Source organism: Haliotis cracherodii, unplaced genomic scaffold, assembly GCF_022045235.1.
Source record: "Haliotis cracherodii isolate W230 unplaced genomic scaffold, xgHalCrac1.p SCAF_13, whole genome shotgun sequence".
NCBI classification, from domain to species: Eukaryota; Metazoa; Mollusca; class Gastropoda; order Lepetellida; family Haliotidae; genus Haliotis; species Haliotis cracherodii.
Window position 1 is genome coordinate 11,229,079 of NW_027266268.1, and position 20,453 is coordinate 11,249,531.

Here is a 20,453-nt window from a genome sequence, read left to right on the forward strand (position 1 = left end):
TCTATAATGTTGTCATAGCGATTGATTTATGCCTACCATTGTCTGAAGTACATTTGACTCCATAGGCAAATTACCCTGTACCCATGTCTCCATAACTTAATTGTCATTACGTTTTAGGCGCTAATCCCCGTTGTTAATCCTCACCAACATTTCATTGTATATTGACTGACAGTCAAACTTGGCAACTTTATCATTTCCCGTTAATAACTGTAGTATGTCATTTATTGCCTTAATTGTTCATCCCCTGAGTTGTGTCGGTACGTCATCCCCTGAAGTCCCATGTCCAGAGCAACGTCATTGTATTTCCATTGTTCAGTACTATATATGTGATACCATTACACAGTTACTACGGTGTTAGTCAGGCTTGGTATTCCGAGTGCTGGCATAGGGACGGCCTCGAGCAGGATGTGCCGCTCGTAGGAAACGCCCTGAGGTGAGCTGAAGCACCGCTCACCTCTTGTACGCCTGAGCTGAAAGGTCCGCTCATCGCTGTGTTTGTGTTGTCAGAGCAGGTATTCCGCTCATTGTGCAATTGTTGTTTATTGTTTACATGTTGTGCATAAAGCGTTCCGGGACAGTGATGTCGATTTTGTCCTTTATTCCCCAAGAGCTAATTCCCCGTCAACATACGCGTTGACAATGCAACGGCTCTTTCACACGCATTTATGATTCCTCGGAAAATCGAATCTGGGAAAACCCAATGTCAAGATGACATAACGCTATGTACAGTGGGTTGCCAACAGCTACGGTTGCTAGGGGAGTTTGTTGGAGATCTGAAGGCAAGCAAGGTAAGAGATTGTATGTCCCGTGTGTTATAGAGTAGGATAAAAACAATGCATGTGGCTGATTTATTATTTGTAAGTATGGTGTTCAGTATTTGTGAGTTTGTGATTCAGTTCCTCGTGGAATTTAGGCAGCAAACGACAACTGGTTGTTGTTACCCTGTATTTATCTAACGCTGAGGGCGACCGCACCAGACAACATTACAACAGCACGACGCGACATTACAACACTTTGCCAGCACAATGCGACATTACAACACTACGTCAGCACCACGCGACGAAACAATACTACGACATGACGACGCGATGGCACGGCGTTACAGCACTACAACAGCACGATGAGGCGATACAACATTACAATGCTACGACAGTACGACGAGGCGGTACAACATCACGACACTACAACAGTTAGACGAGGCGGTACAACATTACAATACTACAACAGTTCGACGAGGCGGTACAACATTATAATACTACAACAGTACGATGAGGCGGTACAACATTACGACACTACAACAGTACGACGAGGCGGTACAACATTACAACACTACAACAGTACGATGAGGCGGTACAACATAACGACACTACAACAGTACGACGAGGCGGTACAAAATTACGACACTACAACAGTACGATGACGCGGCACAACATTACAACATGACGAAACTCTTAGGAGGCGGTACAACATTACAACAGTACAACAGTACGATGAAGCGGCACATCATTATAATACTACAACAGTACTACGAGGTGGTACAACATTACAACATTACGACAGCACGACGAGGCAGTACAACATGACAACGCTACAACAGTGCGACGAGGGGGCACAACATTATAAGACTACAACAGTACTTTGAAGCGGTACAACATTACAAGAGTACAACGTGGCGGTACAACATTACAACACTACGACAGTACGACGAGACGGCACAACATCACAACACTACAACAGTACTACAAGGCGGCACGGCATTACAACACTACAATGATAGTACGAGGCGGCACAACATTACAACACTACAAAAAGTACGACGAGGCAGCTCAACATTACAACAGTACTACAAGGCGGTACGACATTACAGCGCTACAATAATAGTACGAGGCGGCACAACATTACAATACTACAAAAAGTACGACGAGGCAGCACAACATTACAACAGTACTACGAGGCGGTACGACATTACAACACTACAAAAAGTACGACGAGGCGGTACAACATTACAACACTACGACTTAACGACGAGGCGGTACAGCATGACAACGCTACGTCAGTATGACGAGGCAGTACGACATTACAACATTACGACGAGGCGGTACAACATTACGACACTACAACAGTACGATAAGGCGGAACATTACAACAGTACGACGAGGCGGTACAACATGTCAACACTACAACAGTACGACGAGGTGGCACATTACAACACTACAACAGTACAGTGAGGCGGCACAACATTACAACACTAATTTGAGACAATATAACAGCACAACACTACAACAGTACGATGAAGCAGCACATTACAGCAGTACGATGTGGCGGTACAAGAGTACTACGAGGCGGTACGACATTACAACACTAATTTGAGACAATATAACAGCACAACACTACAACAGTACGATGAAGCAGCACATTACAACAGTACCATGTGGCGGTACAAGAGTACTACGAGGCGGTACGACATTACAACACTACAACAACACGATGAGGCGGCACAACATTTCCACACAACGACAGTACTACGAGGCCGCACAACATTATAAAACTACGATAGTAGGACGAGGTGGTACAACATTACAACACTACAACAATACCACGAAGCGGTACAGCATTACAACACTACGACCGCATGTCTTACAACAATGTAGCATTTAACAATCACATTTCTGCACACAAACACCAATTTAACGTACACAAACAACGTACAGACCTAGACTAGAAGTTGGCACAAGACTATGGAACATCGTCGTCCTTAACGACATAGACGTTGCAACTCAGTTTCTAAACTAAACCACAGTTTGTGGGATATTTTCTATCAGGTAGGATTGGTTCCTGAAAACGAGATGGTTTAGAGAGTCGACTAAACAGATCAGACTTTGTTGACTGCGTGTTGAAAATGTTATCAATGCTGGTTTGTTAGGCCGCCATGATATGTTTGTTATGAACGGCGTCAAACGATATTTATTAACTAGTGGCGCAGCAGAGCTCTGAAAAGTGGCTTAGTTTTTGAGATACCCAAAACAGCATAACCACATCGTCAAATGTAGATACAATTTATGCCCTATCACTGCTGTTAATGTGTGTATTTGATGCTGTCACACCATGGGATCTTGGGCATGGTATTATTCATAATGCCTTTCGTTTTACAGCGAGGCATTCTCGCAGAAAACTTGAACACTGAAAATGGCGATGGCGTCGATCCAAGGCCACAATGACTCCGTGTTGCTGAGCTTGGAGCCCGGTGACCAGGTGGAGTTTGAGAGGGGAATTTACTCTCATTGGGGCGTGTATATTGGTAGGCTGGTCCTAATATTTATGGATTCTCTTTGGCACATTTATAGAAGCATAAATTACCAATCCAACTGTACATCTGGCCTCATTTCCTGTGTGCTTCATCACCTGTGTGCTACTTGCTCTTCTTACTGTACATCTGGCTTCATTACCCGTGTGCTTCATCACCTTTGTGCTACTTGCCATTCTTACTGTACATCTGGCTTCATTACCCGTGTGCTTGATCACCTGTGTGCTACTTGCTATTCTTACAGTACATCTGGCTTCATTACCAGTCTGCTTCATCACCTGTGTGCTACTTGCTATTCCTACTGTGCACCCGGCTTCATTACCCGTGTGCTTGATCACCTGTGTGCTACTTGCTCTTCTTACTGTACATCTGGCTTCATTACCTGTGTGCTTCATCACCTGTGTGCTACTTGCTCTTCTTACTGTACATCTGGCTTCATTACCCGTGTGCTTCATCACCTGTGTGCTACTTGCTATTCTTATTTGTAAATCTGGCTTCATTACCCGTGTGCTTCATCACCCGTGTGTTATTTGCCATTCTTACTGTACATCTGGCTTCATTACCAGTGTGCTTCATCACCTGTGTGCTACTTGCTATTCTTACTGTACATTTGGCTTCATTACCCGTGTGCTTCATCACCTGTGTACTACTTGCTCTTCTTACTGTACATCTGGCTTGATTACCCGTGTGCTTGATCACCGTGTGCTACTTGCTCTTCTTACTGTACATCTGGCTTCATTACCCATGGGCTTCATCACCTGTGTACTACTTGCTATTCTTACTGTACATTTGGCGTCATTACCCGTGTGCTTCATCGCCTATGCGCTACTTGCTCTTCTTACTGTGCATTTGGCTTCATTACCAGTGTGCTTCATCACCTGTGTGCTACTTGCTCTCCTTACTGTACATCTGGCTTCATTACCCGTGTGCTTCATCACCTGTGTGCTACTTGCTATTTTTACTGTGCATCTGGCTTCATTACCCGTGTGCTTCATCACCTGTGTACTACTTGCTCTCCTTACTGTACATCTGGCGTCATTACCTGTGTGCTTCATCACCTGTGTGCTACTTGCTATTCTTATTTGTAAATATGGCTTCATTACCCGTGTGCTTCATTACCTGTGTGCTACTTGCTATTCTTACTGTACATTTGGCGTCATTACCCGTGTGCTTCATCACCTGTGTGCTACTTGCTCTTCTTACTGTACATCTGGCTTGATTACCCGTGTGCTTCATCACCTGTGTGCTACTTGCTATTCTTACTGTACATCTGGCTTCATTACCCGTGTGCTTCATCACCTGTGTGCTACTTGCTATTCTTACTGTACATCTGGCTTCATTACCCGTGTGCTTCATCACCTGTGTACTACTTGCTCGTCTTACTGTACATTTGGCGTGATTACCCGTGTGCTTCATCACCTGTGTGCAACTTGCTATCCCTACTGTACATCTGGCTTCATTACCCGTGTGCTTCATCACCTGTGTGCTACTTGCTCTTCTTACTGTACATTTGGCGTCATTACCCGTGTGCTTGATCACCTGTGTTCTACTTGCTCTTCTTACTTTACATCTGTCTTCATTACCCGTGTGCTTCATTACCTGTGTACTACTTGCTATTCTTACTGTACATTTGGCGTCATTACCCGTGTGCTTCATCAACTTTGTGCTACTTGCTATTCCTACTTTACATCTGGCGTCATTACCTGTGTGCTTCATCACCTGTGTGCTACTTGCTATTCTTACTGTACATCTGGCTTCATTACCCGTGTGCTTCATCACCTGTGTACTACTTGCTCTTCTTACTGCACATCTGGCTTCATTACCCGTGTGCTTCATCACCTGTGTACTACTTGCTATTCTTACTGTACATCTGGCTTAAGCCACTTATCTGTATGATACTTGTTATATATCACTTATTGTTGTCAATCTGCTAACAGTGAGTGCGTGAGTTGGGTTTATCGCAGTATTCTAGTTATATCGCGGCGTGCCAACTTAACGTGGGAGGAAAGTCCGAAGTGATGCAGGTCTCAGACGTTTACCAGTCGTTCGGAATACCCCGTGTTAAATATTTCGTGGTTGCATGATTAGAAAACACATTTCGACTGTCACTTTCATGATCTGATGTGTTGGATGAAAGGTCGTTCTGACGTGACCCTTAATGGGATGTCCTCAGATCTTTATTTAGCATAGCGAGAACTAAGATCTTATTTTAATGAGATTGATCGGTCTTTTCTAGTATGTATTGGAGACTGTAAACAATTCAGGGGTGGTTGAAGTAAAGTACGCTTCTTATGATTGAATCCTGTATCATGACATTCTATCGAGACACCATTTTCATATTTGGAGCATCCAAGGGTTTCCATGATCTACTGCTAACATACATTTCCTTGCCAATGCCATTTCTGACCAGGATAATTAATAATATGGGGGTACAGTGTAAGATCAGAATCCATGCTTTCCAATCAGCCATTGTAACCGCCACCTAACCGTACAAGAATTTCATTCCAGTCTCGAATTTTAGACAGGCATGTGATACGTTGGAACATCTGTCCTCCAGGTGATGGTTACGTGATCCACCTGGCAAGCGTTGATGGTCAGGGCTTCAGCAAGGCTGAGAAAGCCGTTATCCGAAAAGACAAAATCAAGGATGTTGCTAAGAATTGCAGGATGAACAAGAACAACTCCAAGAAGGAGAAACACAGGCTAAAGTAATAACAACACTCCCTCCCCACTACGCTTCGTCATCATTGTGATAGACTTCTGCGAGAGGGAACCCAGTTATTGTAATCCAAAACGGATGACGACAGGACATCTGATATTATCATGTTCAAATATTAGCATACTTCTTCATTCAATCTTTTACACATAGACAGACAGACAGACAGACAGACAGACAGACAGACAGATGGATAGATGCGTGACTACCATTGGCATTAACAATTGCAACAGGGGTCCACCCGGCTTATTTCTCCCTCTCACTATATCACCCCCTGGGCAGCGGTGGATTAGTGATACTTGGTGTTATTCACAGCAAACAGCTTGACACCTTATCCTATAGTCCGTATAACATGCCGGTCATTTCTGAAGATAATAGAAATAAGGTATACATTTTGAGTTAAAGACAGTAGCAAATGTAAACCACGTGCATGTCCAATGTACGTATGACTACATTTCTTGATAGTTTGTTACCATTTTCAGAGCCTACAGCAAATCCGAGATCGTGAAGAGAGCCACAAGCCAGCTTGGCAAAACAGGGTATAATCTGATTGCCAGCAACTGTGAGCATTTCGCCTCGTGGTGCTGCTACGACATTGAAATAAGTGACCAGGTGGGTATGTGTAGCTTTGCGATGAGCTCTTTGTTCTTTCTTCTACACTTCTGTCATTAGCTCAAGTGATGGTGGGAGCGGTGGGATTCAATGGTCCACGAGGTTAAAATATGTCAAGCTCACGACGATATACGGGAAATACCGAAGATATAATTTTGGTCATGTATTTGTTATTATATATGCTCCAAAGAATTAAAATCTGAAAGGTTGCTATATTGACTTTACTTGCCCTTTGAGGAAACCGTGTGTAATATATCAATAAATATAATGTCAGTAACCTCGTTTCTGAAATATTTCAACAAAAATTCATCGATCTAAAACAATGTATAACCTGCTAACAGTATTAACAACACCAGAAGCCACACACATACCCAAAGTTGAGCACACATACAAACGAATATGAAGTGATATATTCCTTTTGATCGGGAATGTGTACGTGTATTCTTGATAAAGGTTTATTCTTATCATTGTAGGTGACAGAAGGTATAGAACTGACGGCGAAGGCGGCTCACATGTTCTTTAACTGGTTACTGGAAAAGAGTGAATAACAAAGCGAAAACGGATGTCTTGAGAAGTTTGTTCAAGTGTTTACAGACTAAAAACTTCTACGATAACCAGTGTACTTCAGACAACAAATAAATAACTTCTATTCTTGAGGTGCCTGCTTTTGTCTTGTATGAAACGTCGAGACATACTAGGAATTAATTTCAACAGGAACTTTTACCTGAGTATATATCATTGAATACAAGTGGTACATAATTAGAAAGTGAATGTTGCTTAAAGCGACAGTCAGTAATATTCAATTTATATCACAACGACTAATATAGAATTGAGTCTGCATCAGCCAATACATGACACATAAGCAATTATATACATTGTTTGCACAAATTATGACAGCTCATTGTGTCACCACATTGTAACATATGCTGACAGAGTATGTGGCTAATATTTCAAGAAATGATGATTAATTTTAAATTGATTTTGTATATTTTATTGCATTTTCCTTCCACAAAACAATTGAAATACAGAGCCTTTGACTCCATTTGTATGCAGACTAGGAGTTGCCTGTCTCTCTCCAGTATGACTGGCAGCGTCTGTAATGTTGACAATAAACTAGGGTAAATTCTATTGAAGGGAATATGTGCCTATTTTGTGTTCCTTAACGGCACTATTGAGTTATGAAAGTAGCATGTACCATAAGGTAATTTTGGCATAAGATTTGCTAGTTGTTTCAACTTACACTACACTTTGTGTTAAACTGTGAGAGGATCAAGCAAGTTATACACAACAACACGTAATAAAAGCACACAAAACCCGAATAAAGACCACAGCGAATTACTATTTAAAAAAACACCAATAAAAGACATACACGGGAGCGCAAACATTCATCGTAGTGTCTCAGTCTCAAATCTCAAATCTAAAGCATTATCTCTAACAAAAATATGAATAATTAGTTAATAATTGGTATTTACGCTCAGGCATAGTACCCGAACTGTTGAAAGTAAATATAAACGCCAATGCTGTGGAGACAAATTTCAATAAAATACGCCATAAGTAGATCTACAGTTCTATTCTAATTCCGATATTTGAAATATTGGCATGTCCTGGGTATTACCGCCTTAGGTTCTCGTAGGTTTTACTAGTTTAACTGACAACAAATATAACTTTATTCTCAAATATTTATTCGCTTCAAGTTCAAGTTCAATACGATATAATAATATAATTGTTCATGATCAGCTTCATAATGTGCGTTTGGTACCGTCATATTCAAGTAAATAGATGAACATCAGCCGACCATAGACAGGAACAAAAGTATTAAATAACTTAAGGATAGATGGACTAGTGAGGGAATGAGTGATTGTTGAGTACACCACAAATAGTTGCATCAAGGTTGTTTTTAGTTTGTTTGTTGTTTAACGCCGCGCTCAGGAATATTCCAGCCATATGACGGCGGTCTGTAAAATAATCGAGTCTGGACCAGACAATCCTGTGATTGACATCATGAGCATCGATCCACGCAATTGGGATCGATGACATGTATCAACCAAGTCAGTGAGCCTGACCACCCGATCCCGTCATTCGCCTTTTACGATAAGCATAGACGCCTTTTACGGCAAGTATGGGTTGCTGAAGACCTATTCTACCCCGGAATCTTCACGGGTTTTTTAAATAATGCGGTTAAAAGCATGAGGATAGATCCACGCGATGACAACCAATCAGTAACACCTGGTAACCTCTCGATTCTCATAAGTAGCATTAACCACAAGCTCGGGATACTGGGCACCTATTTCACTGTGGAAATTGTTGGAACATATACTGACACACGTCCCAAGGGTGAAGATCTATCCAAATTTCACCAACCGCCTGTGCTCTATTGCCCTAAGAGTATATTTCCTTTTCCCCCCGATGCATGAACTTTCCATTCACTTTTCGTTTCATCTATTTGAATTCGATTGATATGTTGGTTCTCATATGTTTATCACTCTAGTGGTAGAGTGTCCGCCGGGAGAACCGAAGGCCCGGGGTTCGATCCCCGGCCGCCTCACACCAAAAGGCTGGTCGACTCGGAGTTAGTATACTGTGTCTGAGTGGGGTATTCATGTTAAACTGCGGCATGGTATCTCAATGAGCTAGCACGATAAATCGGCATCAGTCAGGACTAGGACAAGCAGCCATACGCACACGTGCATGCACACACGTCGCTATATAAGTGCAATAATCATGGACACGACGTTAAACCCCATTTCACCTCACCACCTGTTTGTCACTCATTAATATCAGGTTTTGATTATAACCTCTCTTCAGACATTCTCCTCAAGCATATATTAATTTGAAAAAACCCCGTCTAAATGTCGTTTTTCGCAGTGCATGAAACATGACTAGAAGTCTCTTTTAAAGGTGAGATAAAAACAGTCAACAAGCAAGTTCCTTCAGAATATTATCAAACGTTTGCAGTTTACCAACACAGTCAGCTTTAATCCTACATGGTCTGCAGTAAAGCTTAACAAAATCCAAGAAATCCTGATAAAAGGTAGTACTGTAAACCTGTTGACACAATTCCAATGGATTCTTGACATTATGCTGATGGGTGAAATAATAACGGTTTCATGGTTTAACGGGTGTCCATCGCAGTGGGTCTGCTGGAATATTGCAAACATCAGTGGAGTAAAACCCTCTGAATCATGCACTTTAACATCGGTCAATATGACCACCTCTACTATCCTTAGGGGCGGTGATCTTGCTGGAATATTGCTAAAAGGGGCGTAAAATCATACTCACTCACTCCTTACCTGAAATGATTTATGATATATGTAAATGCATACTATAGTGAACATATCCTGGCAACATTCAATTCTACCGTGGTGATATTCACTAAGCAGAACAGTTTATGTAGGACAAGGTATTGTCTCCAACCCACGGACACATTGTGGGTAAGCCTTGGCTTGACAAACCTCCAGTGACACCATCCTACTGTTTAATGGGGCCTTGTTTTAACCCAGTGACATTCTTGAGAAAGTCCTCTGTCCCAGAGATTTATTTTATTGAAGTCTCTACAGCACGAATTACAATTCTAACTTAATCAAACAGCATTGTTACAGATATTTCAGCGGGATAGAACCTCGGACCTTGGTACTTGTAGCCCAACGAGTGACCCACGAGGATAAAAAGGAGCTGATAAAAAAGAGCAGCATGTGAAATTTTACGTCCGTTTCCTACGGTTGATGGCAAGTGTTTCGGAAATTACTGATAAATGTTTCTCAGGTTTTACTTTCGGCTTACAAGACCGATAACATCGTCCCTCGGATTTGGTTAAACATGTGACACTCAGGGGAGGCGATGAAAGGTTGTTCAATATTACATATGACTGACTTCAGTTATCAACATGCAGCATGTGGTCTTTGAATCCGTATAAATCTGCGACTACGCTATTGTTTTTCTTTATTAATTTATGCGTATTTTAGTTGGACGGATTATAAGACGAATATTTATAAAACACTTGTCCCGATTCCATGTCGGGAATAACCGTTCGGCCCGCTGTCTATTCCCTCTCATTCATATTTACATTTTCAACCGAAACCTCACAGGCTTGTTTCATTCTTTAGGTATTTACTGTGAAACATTGCACCAGTTTCCGTACCATTACTTTTAAGAATGTCTACAAGTACTACTTGTTAAAGGGATACCCATGATTCGTTAAGTTGAACATTTCTGAATCTGGACAAATTCACTGGTAACGGTAGTTCCAGGGTTCAACTCTACCAAAAGTATCAAACCTATTGACTTAAAGCACATGCTGGACATGATGACATGATGACAAGTCAGCAGTATCATCATGCCCCAGTGCTGATGGCAGCGGTGATGGCGTGACACTTTGATCTACCTTTTCTAGTTTCTCGTGGTTTATGACCAAATCTCAAATCAGGTTCAGGTGAACCTTGGCTCTTCCCCAATCGAACGTCATCTGACTTACATCAAGGGCATGGAGTTCCCACATCAAGACGCTGTTACAAGGGGTATGAAAAACCCTAAAACAGTCCAGTGGAAAGATCTTCCAGGATATTCATTCCACTGGCGTCTTGGAGCAAAACCGAGGCAATTGTTGACAGGTATGAATGCATGCCAACATGCAAGATTTGATCCTCATAATGCTTTATTTGTTTATTTGTTGTTTAACGCCGTACTCTGCAATAATCCAGCTATATGATGGCGGCCTGTAAATAATCAAGTCTGGACCAGACAATCCAGTGATTGACGTCATGAGCATCAGCCAAATCAGCGAGCCTGAGCACCCGATCGACAATTTCTACTGGACAAAGTATGCTGATTGATGTGATGTTTCCAGAGTACATTCGCTGTACAGGCTCTGCACTGCCCCTTTCGCTTGCAATTGGCCATGGAAAATGGTGACAATTGATGATTAATGGCCAGTGGTTCTCTCCAGTTGACCAAGCATTTTTAATTCCCAAAGTTCAGTAACTTTCTAAAATTGTTTTGTATTTGATTTGTTTATTTGTTGTTTACGGCCACGCTCAGCAATATTCCAACTATATGAAGGCGGTCTGTAAATAATCGAGTCTGAACCAGACAGTCCAGACATCATAAGCATCGATCCATGCAATTGGGATCGATGACATGCTTCAACCTAGTCCGCGAGGCTGACCACCCGATCCCGTTAGTCGCCTTTTACGACAAGCATGGGTTGCTGAAGTCCTATTCTACCACGGATCTTCACGGGTCTCGCCAAATTGTATTGCTGGTCATAAGAGATGACTTATTGGCTAGGGTTTCGGTGACATGGTTGATTGAATGTCATCGTACCTTGACGGAGTGGGACGTTAAGCGATTCGATTATTTATATGTCGCAGCATGTAGCTGGTATATTGTATTGAAGAGTGCTACGTTATACGATATTTATTTCCTCACGCACTCACTAATTGATTTGAAGAGTTATTTGATGTGCAAAGTCCTAAACCTTGTTTATTTAATCACTTCCATAATGTATTAAATTACTAATGTACACATGCTCGATATGAGGGAAAACGGTTTTATTCGCTCTACGTGATATGTTGGGTCTTCTGATACATGAGCCAATGCTTGCCGTAAAAGACGATTATGCTTGTCGTAAAAGGCGACTAACGGGATCGGGTGGTCAGGCTCGCTGACTTGGTTGATGTATGTCATCGATCCCAATTGCGTGGATCGATGCTCATTATATTCACTCGATTACTTACAGACCCTCGCAATATTGCTGAGTGCGGCGTAAAACAACCAACCAACCAATCAATCTGATACATGAGCCAAATATATGAAATAAAAGCGACGAAGCCCTTTCGAGTCCTTTGAACGATTCTGACTAGATCATGAGCATGTGTTTATGACTCACTGTCAAATAGATACAGGTGTTGGAGAAAAGGTGTGCCTATCCCGCCCCACCGGTGGCACCCGTCACAAACACATGCTTAGGCAAGCCAATTGTTAACCTGAAACAAAAACACGAGAACATATGGTAAAAGTCAATATAGGGAATTGCATCGGACTCGGATTGCGAGTCACATTAATAGATAAAACTGATTTCAAATATTAACTCGAGTCGCAAAGCTGAGAATTTCACCAAGATTGATTTAGGATTGCCTTTAATGTAACTATATATATACATATGACTTATTTCAGTATTTTTATTTAACCCGTGAAGGTCCGGGGTAGAATAGACCTTCAGCAACCCATGCTTGCCATAAAATGCGCCTGAGCTTGTGGTCAGAGGCGAATAACGGGATCGGATGGTCAGGCACACTGACTTGGTTGATACATGTCATCGTATCCCAATTGCATGGATCGATGTTCATGATGTCAATCACCGGAGTGCCTGGTCCAGACTCGATTATTTACATATAGCTGGAATATTGCTGAGTGCGGCGTTAAACAAACAAACAAACAAACAAACAAACAAACAAACAAACAAATATGATTACTCTCCCGCGCTGTAGGGGTGTAATGACATACATTCAAACAAGTCACAGTGTCTGACCACACGATGCATTAGGCACCTCTTACGGGACCTACGAGTATATACAAGGGTGAAAATGGAATCACGGTTACCACCACTACCATGACGAGGGTCCGTTTCAATGTCCTCATCTTTCAAAACACTGCAACAGAAAACTTAGGTAACTATTGTATGTTGTTGAAGCTGCAGACAGTGGTATTCAAGCTGTATCATGGCGGCCTGTAAATATATACATACTTCAATATGCTGACTCGCATCCCCCGGGACGTTTTAGGAGACGTGGTCAAGTCAATCATGCGTTGCACAATATCCGTGTCAATTGCCATGCATCAGCTCCCATGTCTGACTAGGACGACATACGACACGTTAATGTCCCAGCAATCTCCTATGTATGTCAACTCGAGAGCTAATCCCGCTTCGCAAGGCGTATCTGTAACTCGACAAGTAAACACGTTCTTTCAGTGGGACCATACAAATACCTGTCGTCGAGCGCGCGCGGGGGTATGACGGGGGCGATATTGACCTATAAGATGTTGGCTGGACCTTCTCAAAATGAAGATCGCCACCTGACCCCTGACCGCGATTTGTCGATCTGAAAGTCAACCTCAAGGTGAGTACATTAATCCTCAGTTGTGGTCTGCCATATGTTTCATTGCATAACATTTGTATGTCACAGGGTTTCCTCTTTAGGAAGGGCCCTGTAGCTGACATACTTAGGCCCGTGTTGAATGTGTCTCGTGTGCTACTGCACTGTTCAGCGGGTAGCCTTTGAGTCACGGTTGGCCTGTATGTGACTAATGTATTTATATACTGATCTCACCGTGGTGCATCTAGAGCTATGTGATAGAATAAAGACGCGGAGCGGCTGTAAGTCTCAACATGGACATAGAGGAAATTAGGCAGGTTTGTGCATGCTTGATTACTTTACTTACTAATAAGGACGATACCGTTGCCAGCGAAGTCGTCCGGATTCACACATGTCTGTATTAGCCCCTTAACATTTATTACAAAAGTGGCTGGCAGTATTTTTCATACAAGCCCTAACAACGATGTGCCCCCATGCGTGTTACGCGCCTTCTACATATGCTTGTCGACCCGTGAAGATCCGGGGTAGAATAGGTCTTCAGCATCCCATGCTTGCCGTAGCAGGCGACTATGCTTGTCGTAAGAGGCGACTAACGGGATCAGGTGGTCTTGCTCGCTGACGTGGTTGATGCATCGCATCGATCCCAATTGCGTGGATCGATGCTCATGATATTAATCACTGAGTTGTCTGGTCCAGACTCGATTATTTACAGACTGCCTTCATATAGCTGGAATGTTGCTGAGTTCGGCGTTAAACAACAAACAAACCAACCAACACACACACGCTAGTCTGTTATTACCACTCTAGAAGAATTTTTTCCAGTGTATGTCGAGTGAGTGAGTGAACGCGAAGTGCCACGGCTGGTTTTACATAGTGTACCCCTGTGTGGAATCAAACCCAGGCCCTTAGAGTGACGAGCGGATGCATAAAAAAATAACCACTGGGCTACCCAACTGAAATTACATGATCACCAATGGACCAGTTTCTATACTGAAAATGCTGGGAGGATTTTAGAGACACAATATGTTTTTTTGTCTGCGAAAGAAGGAGTTGAACAATTTTGTCTTATTTCACATCTAGCATGTCTATCAAAAATAATTTTTGAGTATAAAACCCTTTCTGCAAAAAGATTTTCACAGTCCCTCTACACGATTATCAAATGATCCTCCCTTTTATTGAAGTATGTATATATTTACAGGCCTCTACACGATTATCAGATGGTCCGCCCTTTATTGAAGTATGTATATATTTACAGGCCGCCACGATACAGCTTGAATACCACTGTCTGCAGCTTCAACAACATACAATAGTTACCTAAGTTTTCTGTTGCAGTGTCTTGAAAGATGAGGACATTGAAACGGACCCTCGTCATACTAGTGGTGTTTTCAGTGATTCCATTTGTACTCCTGTATATATACCGTAAGTAACGATGTCTATATCCGTACGTGATTTGTAACGGGAAACAGGTGGCCCAGTGGTCTAACTTGCTGTACAGAATTGCTTAACTTGGTTGTTCCAGAATCCGATGACAGCTTGATAATGATCCTTGGTTTAGCAAGCACAAAATTCGTTGGTTTTAATTTGGTGGTAGAGAGTGTACGGGCTAAAACACAATCTCCCACTGTAAGGCAATTGTACCAACCATAGCATGTGATTTCAGTGCTACCCAGGTTATGAGATGCAACAGGACTTCTTCCATCCCGGTACTATATGTCCGACAATGCAAATAGGTCCTACACTTAGCAGAGGGATAGGAGAGGTCCTCCTTCTGTACCGTGTGCCCGTGTTTCTGATGGTCAACAGTCAGAATGTACATTGGAAATCTGGGTCGTGGGTCTTTCGAATAGTTTCGTTAGTAATGAAACAATACTCTCATGGTAATTATTCTCCGGCGTTCACGTTTCATATTTCAGTGGAGTAACGTTTTTCAACCGAGTCAGGATCCGCTTGTCGTTGAACATTAAAAATATTTTCAGCGAATACGATTCTTGGTCTCTCAACCTCCATACACGAGCTTGTTAGCATCACTGATGTGGAACCCGTGAAGATCCGGGTTAGAATGGTTCTGCAGCTCATGCTTGCCGTAAAAGGCGACTATGATTGTTGTAAGAGGCGACCAATGGCATTGGGTGGTCAGCCTTATTGACTTGGTTGATCCATGCTTACCCAATTGCGTGGATCAATGCTCATGATGCTCAATGAATTGCCTGGTCCATACTCGATTATTTACAGACCTCCTTGATGCAGCTGGAATATTGCTTAAACAACAAACAAACAAACAAACACTGATGTGAAAACGTCTGTATTGTACATGTCTCCTTAATTCTCGGAATAAATAAAAAAATAGGATTATGGGACTAAAACAGTATTGCAAAGGTAACATTAATCAAGTTCGTATGTCTCATCTGTTTCAGATTCTACCTCAAGTCCAAACAACAGACTGGATTCCACAAATAAGGTAACATGGAAAAAAACAAAACGAATTTTAATAGTTATTCTTTATTTTATCATTCCCATTGTTTTGCAGTTTAATAAGGGACACATTCGTGGTATCTGTATCTGTTGACCCCCTGATTAAGTATTAATTCGCCGTTTTCCCATGTTTGTAGTAGGATCCGACTGATAATAATCGCGTCGGTATAATATGTGACGCGGTTGATTGTCTGTCACTGGGTGCGTGAAACCAGAACAGAACAGATATTTATTCATGAAAAAGACTTGGGCTTCAGCCCCTCGTCTAACCATGTTCTTGCCGAACTTTTCTCTCGAAAGCCTCTGTCCTGGTTAACAGAAGTTTTCCACTTACACACATGTGACCATGAAGTTCTTTAAGGAACGAAGCACCGTGACTGTATCTAACAGAAAGGTAAAAATAGCGTAAATCTCAGATGCATATAAATTGCTAATTATCAACTCATTATAAGCATGGCTTGTCGCAGTTCCCAATGAAAGGCCAGGTGTGAATGTCGGCCGAATTAATTAACATCACGTAGCTCAAAAGGCAATTGCCTTTGCAAATGACTTTGGAATTGTTTCCCCAAATACAGATATTGATTCTTGTGACATGTGGCATGCACACGCTCTGTCATGTAGGACAGATCACGTTCACTGATCAGTGAAATCCGTGGGGACAAATGACTGCTTTTCAATTTGTCAATTTGTAAAAAATGAAAGAAGCTGACGGAGAAAACAATATGTGAAATGCTGGACTTCCTTATTGATAAGAAGGGGTATGACATTTAGGCAAGAAGTAAGCATCCCCATGTGCACCAAATGCGCTCCCTTTCTTGCTGATCTGTTTCTTAGTGCATATAAATCAGAATTAATGCTGAGCTTAACGTATATCGACTATCTACATTAGATCTATGCATAAAGTTGGTTGGTTGGTTGGTTTGTTGTTTAACGCCGCACTCAGCAATATTCCGGCTATATGACGGCGGTCTGTAAATAATAGAGTCTGGACCAGACAATCAAGTGATTAATATCATGAGCATCGATCCACGCAATTGGGATACGATGATATGCATCAACCAAGTCAGCGAGCCTGCAGACCACCCGATCCCGTTACTCGTCTTTTACGACAAGCATAGTCGCCTTTTTACGGCAAGCATGGGTTGCTGAAGACGTATTCTACCTATGCATAAAGATTCAGGGTGACGAAACACTCTCCACAAGACTGTATGAGAAGGCTGTATGACTTCAAGTTTCCCTTTATGTCGAGCATTTCAAAGAGCGCCATAAAACCCTTGCTCAGATCATGTTCGAGCAAGGTTACAACATGCAAGGCCTCGGTAAACGTTTTATGGTAATGGAGGACATTTCCACATTTGACAATCAGTGACAAAGATGACGATATCCGATGCAATTCCCTATTTAGACGTGTACCATATGTCATCGTGTTTTTGTTTCACGTTACCAATTGACTTGCCTTAGCATGTGTTTGTGACGGGTGCTTCCGGTGGGGCGGGATACGCTTACCTTTTCTCGAACACCTGTGTCATCACTATTTGACAGTGATTCATAAACACATGCTCGTGATCTATTCAGAATCGTACAATTGACTCGAATGGGTTTTGTCGCTTTTATTTCATTTATTTTGCTCATGTATCAGAGTGAGTGAGTGAGTGAGTATGGTTTTACGCCGCTTTTAGCAATATTCCAGCAATATCACGGCGGGGGACACCACAAATGGGCTTCACACATTGTACCCATGTCGGGAATCGAACCCGGGTCTTCGGCGTGACGAGCGAACGCTTTAACCACAAGGCTACCCGACCGCCCCTCATGTATCAGAAGACCCTACATATCACAAAGAGCGAATAAAACCGTTTTCCCTCATATCGAGCATGTGTACATTAGTAAATTAATACGTAATGGAAGGGATTTAATACACAAGGTTTGGGACTTTGCACATCAAATAACTCTTCAAATCAATTAGTGAGTGCGTGAGGAAATAATTATCGTATAACGTAGCTCTCTTCAATACAATATACCAGCTACATGCTGCGACATATAAATAATCGAATCGCTTAACGTCCCACTCCGTCAAGGTACGATGACATTCAATCAACCATGTCACCGAAACCCTAGCCAATAAGTCATCTCTTATGACCAGCAATACAATTTGGCGAGACCCGTGAAGATCCGGGGTAGAATAGGACTTCAGCAACCCATGCTTGCCGCAAAAAGCGACTATGCTTGTCGTAAAAGGCGACTAACGGGATCGGGTGGTCAGGCTCCCGGACTTGTTTGAAGCATATCATCGATCCCAATTGCGTGGATCGATGCTCATGATGTAAATCACTTGATTTTCTGGTTCAGACTTGATTAGTTACAGACCGCCGTCATATAGCTGGAATATTGCTGAGTGTGGCGTAAAACAACAAACATACAAACAGCAATTTGACGAAACCAAACGGGCACTCATCAATGCAATTTTACTTTACCAGTGTTAGCACAAAACTCAAGAACATTGCTATGCGAGTCTAATATATGTAGCGTTGTATAGTTTGTGTCTCGATACTAATTTGTCTGAACGTCTATATCTTCCCCAGGAACCAACATTCCCACTTCGACCAGCCATGATAGAGCAACAGAGGACCAGACACGAACTCATCGCCAAACACTGTCAGTCCGACCCTCCCGGAACGGCAACAAGCGTTGTGATCGACCCACGATCAATGGTGTCCTTCTGTCAGAGCCACAAGATCGCGTCAACGTTTTGGCTGCGGGTGTTTCACTTCCTCCACTATTACAACCCCGAATACAACATCACCCGCTTTAACCCGTTCACTGTGAGCAAGTATGATGTTCACCTCAGCCCCAAGAAACTCAGGTTATACAACCTGGACAACGCAGAGAACAGAAACCTAATTTTTATGACAACACGGTTCATGTTTGTTAGAGAACCATACACAAGACTCTGGTCTCTGTTCCTTGACAAATTTGTGATCCTTGATAAATTCTTCCTCCAGACCTTCGGTTCTCTGATTCTTAGAAGAAAAGGGCACCATATCAAGAATCCATTCAAAATGTGTCGAACGGATTACAGTACTGTGTCTTTCCAGGATTTCTTGGATCTTATTGTGCATTGGGACAACGAGACTCTGGGTGCGATGGATGATCATTTTGGGACTGTTATGGACCACTGCAGTCCATGTAGGTTTAAACCTGATTTTGTTGGTAAACTGGAAACGTTTGATTCTGACAGTAAATATATACTGCAGCTACTTGGTCTAAATGGCTTTGTTAAAGTCATGGAGCAGACAGATCATGTTCTGGAGGAGATGCGCATGCTTGTCGACTATAATTATCTAGTCTTTGAACGAAACTTTAAGTCATGTTTCGTGCATTGTGTAAAACGACTTTTAGACGCTTTTCAAATGAATGGATACCTGAGCAGAAGGTCTGTAGAGAGGTTAAAATCAAAACTTCCTTTGTCCAAACGGATCTTAACAAGGGAGATAACCAGTGAGTACCAACACAGCAATCGAACTTTTAGTCAAATGACAAAAGCAAAACGTAAATGGAGAGTTCATGCATATGGGAAAATAAGAAGAGATACACTGCTGGCAATAGAGCGAATTTATGAAAAGGAGTTGCTGACATTTGGGTACGATCCTTACCCAAAGTATGTTTTTCAGTAGATCTTCAGACCGCCGTCAAATAGCTGGAACAGCTGGAATAGTACGGCGTTAAACAACAAACAAAATAAACTAATATTTCATACCTCGGATGCAGAGACGAAACAAAGAAATACCGTAGTTTATTTGCAAACCTCTCGTGATACTTTGTCAAGCTTGTCAATTATTCATGACCATGTTTGAAACAAATTAAAAAAACATTGCTACTTACCTTTGTTCTCTCTTTACGTATAATCTCAAAGGCATTGGGTCGTCGATCCAATTGCTTGGATTGATGTTCATGATGTCACTCATTGGACTGTCTGGTCCAGACTCGATTATTTACAGACCGCCGTCATATAGAAGGAATATTGCTCATTTGTCTCATAAGTTTGACAAAATAGAATCGAATGATGATTTTCAATGTTTTCATGCTCCTGGATACGTCTGGCCCAGAGGAACTCGATACTGCGCTATGTAAAAATATTTAAACTTCATAAAAGACAAGGAGCGTCACCCGCCATATTGGACTGTTTGTTTACATCAAGCAAAAAATACGATTCCTTCCCTTAATCTTTTTGTCATCGGATAATCTCGCTCTAGATATT

At 42.0% G+C, this 20,453-nt stretch overlaps 2 protein-coding genes across 2 annotated transcripts; both read left to right on the forward strand.

Moving 5' to 3' along the window:
* Positions 1-736: 736 nt before the first annotated feature.
* Positions 737-7,257, forward strand: LOC139458897 (phospholipase A and acyltransferase 3-like). The gene is made up of 5 exons (XM_071240332.1): positions 737-788; positions 3,153-3,298; positions 5,862-6,012; positions 6,503-6,632; positions 7,106-7,257. The coding sequence occupies exons 2-5, from the start codon at positions 3,187-3,189 to the stop codon at positions 7,178-7,180; spliced, it is 468 nt and encodes a 155-aa protein (XP_071096433.1). The 5' UTR covers positions 737-788; positions 3,153-3,186; the 3' UTR covers positions 7,181-7,257.
* Positions 7,258-16,541: 9,284 nt separating this feature from the next.
* On the forward strand, positions 16,542-20,001 carry LOC139459463 (carbohydrate sulfotransferase 11-like). The gene is made up of 2 exons (XM_071240908.1): positions 16,542-16,589; positions 18,778-20,001. Exons 1-2 carry the CDS (start codon positions 16,542-16,544, stop codon positions 19,867-19,869), a joined length of 1,140 nt encoding a protein of 379 aa, XP_071097009.1. The 3' UTR covers positions 19,870-20,001.
* The last annotated feature ends 452 nt before the right edge of the window (positions 20,002-20,453 follow it).